The 3995-nt window shown below is 40.6% G+C and overlaps 1 protein-coding gene across 4 annotated transcripts in view; it reads right to left on the bottom strand.

Moving 5' to 3' along the window:
- Window positions 1-3995, bottom strand: part of CHD2 (chromodomain helicase DNA binding protein 2) — a 125841-nt gene that overhangs the window by 43186 nt on the left and 78660 nt on the right. For all 4 annotated transcript variants that reach the window (XM_027769131.1, XM_027769133.1, XM_027769132.1 and 1 more), the window contains 2 exons: window positions 3934-3995; window positions 2385-2560 (listed from right to left, as the gene is read on the bottom strand). The exon at window positions 3934-3995 is cut by the window's right edge and continues 100 nt beyond it. In XM_027769131.1, the coding sequence (XP_027624932.1) occupies window positions 2385-2560; window positions 3934-3995 (238 nt within the window). The remainder of the gene's footprint in view (window positions 1-2384; window positions 2561-3933) is intronic.

Below are 3995 nucleotides of genomic sequence, written 5' to 3'. Positions count from 1 at the left end.
CCCCCCCAGGGGGGTGATTTCTCACTTTCTGTCTCTCTCTGTCTGGCGAGCATACGCGCTCTAAAGCAAAAAACCTCTCAAAAAAAAAAAAAATTGTCCTCCATAAAGTCTCTAAGAACCCTTGGGGGGAAAAGAAAAATCAAAATCAATCCTGTTGGAATTCTGGAAAGGCACTAAAGGCTTAGAGCCACCTAAGAAGCCTTTATTTGGGAAAATGACCGGGTCTTGATGAGAGCAAGCTTTTTGGCATTTTAACTTGCTTATCCTGTTTCCTCCTCCCCTGCTCCAGGCAGCCTTGAAGATCAATACTTTGTGCAAGTACTGCAGTTATGCCGAGCAGCCCAAGCATGCAAGGAGCACAGCAGCCCCAGAAGCGAGAAGGTTGGAGGTCCCTCGAATCCCTACCCTCAGAGAACAGTGTCGCATGACCTCACCTGATAGCGCCCCAAGAAGCTCTATTCTCGGGCTTGCCTTTATCCAACCTGAGAACTCATTCTGTGTGGACAGCCCTGAACACAGTCCACTGGCCAAAACCAACTAGATACAAAGGTTTAACATCATGTGGTTGGAAGCAATATACCAGCTGGGGATGCCAAGAAGAAGCTGACAAAAAACTGGAAAAAGACAAGCTGGGCAAGGCTCTGACATAGTCCTGAGAACCTAGAATGCTGCAAAAGCACAGGTCTGCATGCGTGTGCAGGAAAGGTCTGAGAAGGTCCTGACCCCTTAGTTCTGCCTGGCTCTGAGTTGTAAACTGCCAGAGCAAGGAAACATGCCCCAGCATATACACTGAGCCCCACAATGAGGCTGGTAGATTCCAAACAGGGAGGGGAATCTCAGGCCAGTCCCTGGCTGACCACTAAACTAAAGAAGCAGAGACTCTGAACGACATGACCAAGAACAGGACTTTGCAGGACTAGTCCAAGAGAGGAGTTACGCAAACAGCAACAGCAGCCAACACAACGGACTATGGCAGGCAAGGAGAATTTGACATCCAGACATTAAACAAGACATCTAGACATTAAACAAGAACTCAAATTCACATAAGGAGATTAAAAAGCACCCATGGAGTAACTGAAGAAGCAGATATAAAGGAAGTATGAGGGCCAAAGGGTGATGCAGCAGGAAAACACACCACTCTGAAGCAATCTCTCATGAGAAGGTTCTCAGTTCAAGTCCAGGCACCTCCTTGATATGCTGAGCATGAGGGGCAGATCATGGCCTTAAAACCCTGTTAGAGAAGCCGTCTCTCTCTGTCTCTCACTCACAGAAGAAAGAAACTTAAAAAAATAAACAAAACGAAGATGGTATAAAGGTATTTTCTGTAAACTCTTTTCGTCTCCTTCCTGATTTTAAAAGACACTTAGATAAAGCAGTCAATGGGCTCACAATGTGTAAACCTGTCATTTGTGTGACAATAGCACAAATCAAGGGAAGAAATGAGCTATGAATGGGACAAAGTTTTTTATATCATTTAAATTAAGTTAGTATTAATGCAAACTAAATTGCAAATTGATACTTGTAATCGCCAAGATGACCACTAAGAAAAAAAACTAAAAAAAAAAAAAAAAAAAAAAGTAAAAGACACAATAAGGTAATTAAAATGGTATAAGAAAAATACACATGACATAAAGAAAACAAATAGCAAAATGCAGGTGTAAACCTTACATTATGAGTTATATATATTAAATGTAAGTGAAATAAAGACCCTAATCGAAACGAAGAGATAGGCAGAAAAGTTTTTTTTCAAATGATCCAAATATATGCAGCCCATAAGCTTAGGACACAAGTTGAGTCAGACACAACAGACTGAAGTTAAAAAGATGAAAAATTATATAATCTTTTTTACTTCAAATTTCCAGAAGAGTTTAATAGCGATACTATTATATGACTTAAAAACAGGCTTTAAAACAAAAATTGTTACTGGGGATAAAGGATACTTTATAATGATGAAAAGGCCAATTCAACAAGAAGACCTATCAATTACAAAACATCCACACCTAATAATGTCCCAAAACACACAAAGCAAAAAATGACAGAATCGATAGAATAGACAACATTCAACAGTAAGAGAAACCTGAACATCTCATGTTCGACAAATGAAATAGAACTAGACAGAAAATCAATACAGAAAAGGAAGGCTTGACCAACACTAAATCAAACAGACCTAACAAATATCTATACAATATTCCATGCAACAGTAGAAAACATTCTTCTCAAACAACATGATGGGTAGGGAGTAAGAGGATGTAGGTATCCATGAAAGATTATCAACTGACGGAGCTTCTGCTTGCCCTGTCATCACTGTCCAAGACCCAATCAGCCCAGGTTTACAGCACACCCTTCTCCAAACAAAGCTCAAGTGAGAGCAGGCCTCCACCAACCTTCGGATCTCCGCATCAGTAAATCCCTCCACAAGGTCCTTCCGCACACTTCGGGGACGCCCTCTGCGCTTTGGCTTCTTGTCATCATCCGAGTCATCTGTCTCGCTCTCAGAGGCAGAGGATCTCTGGGCCTGCCTCTTAGACTCAGTATCAGAGTCACTGTCGTTTGCCTGAGCCTGAAAAATAATGAGGAAAATTCACGCCATCTCTAAGAGGTGAAAAGACCAAGGTCAGATGTCATATAATGAAGAAAAAGTTGCTTAGGATATTCATACTTTCAGAGACATTATAATGCAGTAATTAGTGAACTGTATTAAAAATATTTGGGTATTTTGGGGGGCTGGCAAGTGTCATGGTACTTAAGGCACTGGACTCCCACATGGCCAACCATGGTTTGAGTCCTTGACCTGGTAGCTTGCTTTCTCTGTTTCTCTCTGGTCAAATTAAATAATAATAAATAAAATTACGTGAATAATTCTATTAAAATATTTGTTTTTTTAATGATATCCAACATATATAACAGCCAGTAAAAAAAGAGTTCTTATTTACATCCTTGGGCAAGTAACTTCTTTGACCCTTTGTCTTCTGATTTGTAAAATAGAGACAACAGAACCTATAACACAGTTTTCATGATGATTAAACTTATCAAAAACTGCAAATGCAATTAGAATTATGCCTGACACAAGGTATCTAGTATAACTTAATACTGAATTACTATGATCTTGGACAAATCTGAGACTACTATCTCCAACAAAGTTAAGTAATAAAACTTATTCCATCTGGTTCAATATTGTTGTGAAAGCCAAATTACAAAGTGCCTATGATGGTGCTTTGTAAACTGTAGAGTCTGTGTATATTCCTTAATTTAGGGACCAGCAGTTAGCATAATGGCTATATTGCTGGACTCCCATGTAGTCGACTGCGGTTCGAGTCCCAGACCCGATGGTTTATAACTCATGCCGGGCGCATGTGTATGTGTGCCCAGGATCCCAAGAGGAGAATGAAGGAGAAGGGATTGCGGCGTGGCCACCCCCCTGGGGGGTGATTTCTTGCTTTCTGTCTCTCTGTCTCTCTCTCTCTCTGTCTGGCGAGCACACATGCCCTATAGCAAAAAAGAAAAAAACAAACCAAAAAAACCCAAAAACCTCTCCAAAAAAACAGGAAAAAAAAAAAGTTATATCATTTTATTAAGTATATAAACCAAAGACAAAAAGGTTTGCTCTGAAAGTGAAATGCAGTGGCAGTTAGAACCAAACTGTTGAGATTACTGGTTCTAAACTCAAAGGCGCCACGCAAACTTAGGTCAAACTCAGATCTCATTCTGCTATTTCACAAAGCGTCGATCTGCAGACACAAAATCACAAGTCTCACAGGTGTACTCCTGAGGCTCTGTGCATTTTTCCACTTTTCCCTGCTACATTTCCTACAATGCAACCCTGCTCAGAAGGCTTCTGTGTCAGGGCAACGGTGGAAGAGTTCTTCCTTGAAAAAGAGCAGGAACCTACACAGCACAAGAATTACTTTCATATCTTTCTTCTCGCTTGATCACCTTTTTAGTGGAACTCCGAATTCGAGGTAGCATATAAATTTCTTCCAGCTCCTTCTGCCGCT

The sequence above is a fragment of the Tupaia chinensis genome, unplaced genomic scaffold (assembly GCF_000334495.1).
Source record: "Tupaia chinensis unplaced genomic scaffold, TupChi_1.0 Scaffold000078_1, whole genome shotgun sequence".
Lineage (NCBI taxonomy): Eukaryota > Metazoa > Chordata > Mammalia > Scandentia > Tupaiidae > Tupaia > Tupaia belangeri.
Note: the sequence above shows the minus strand (reverse complement) of the source record. Positions and strands in the feature narration are given on the sequence as shown.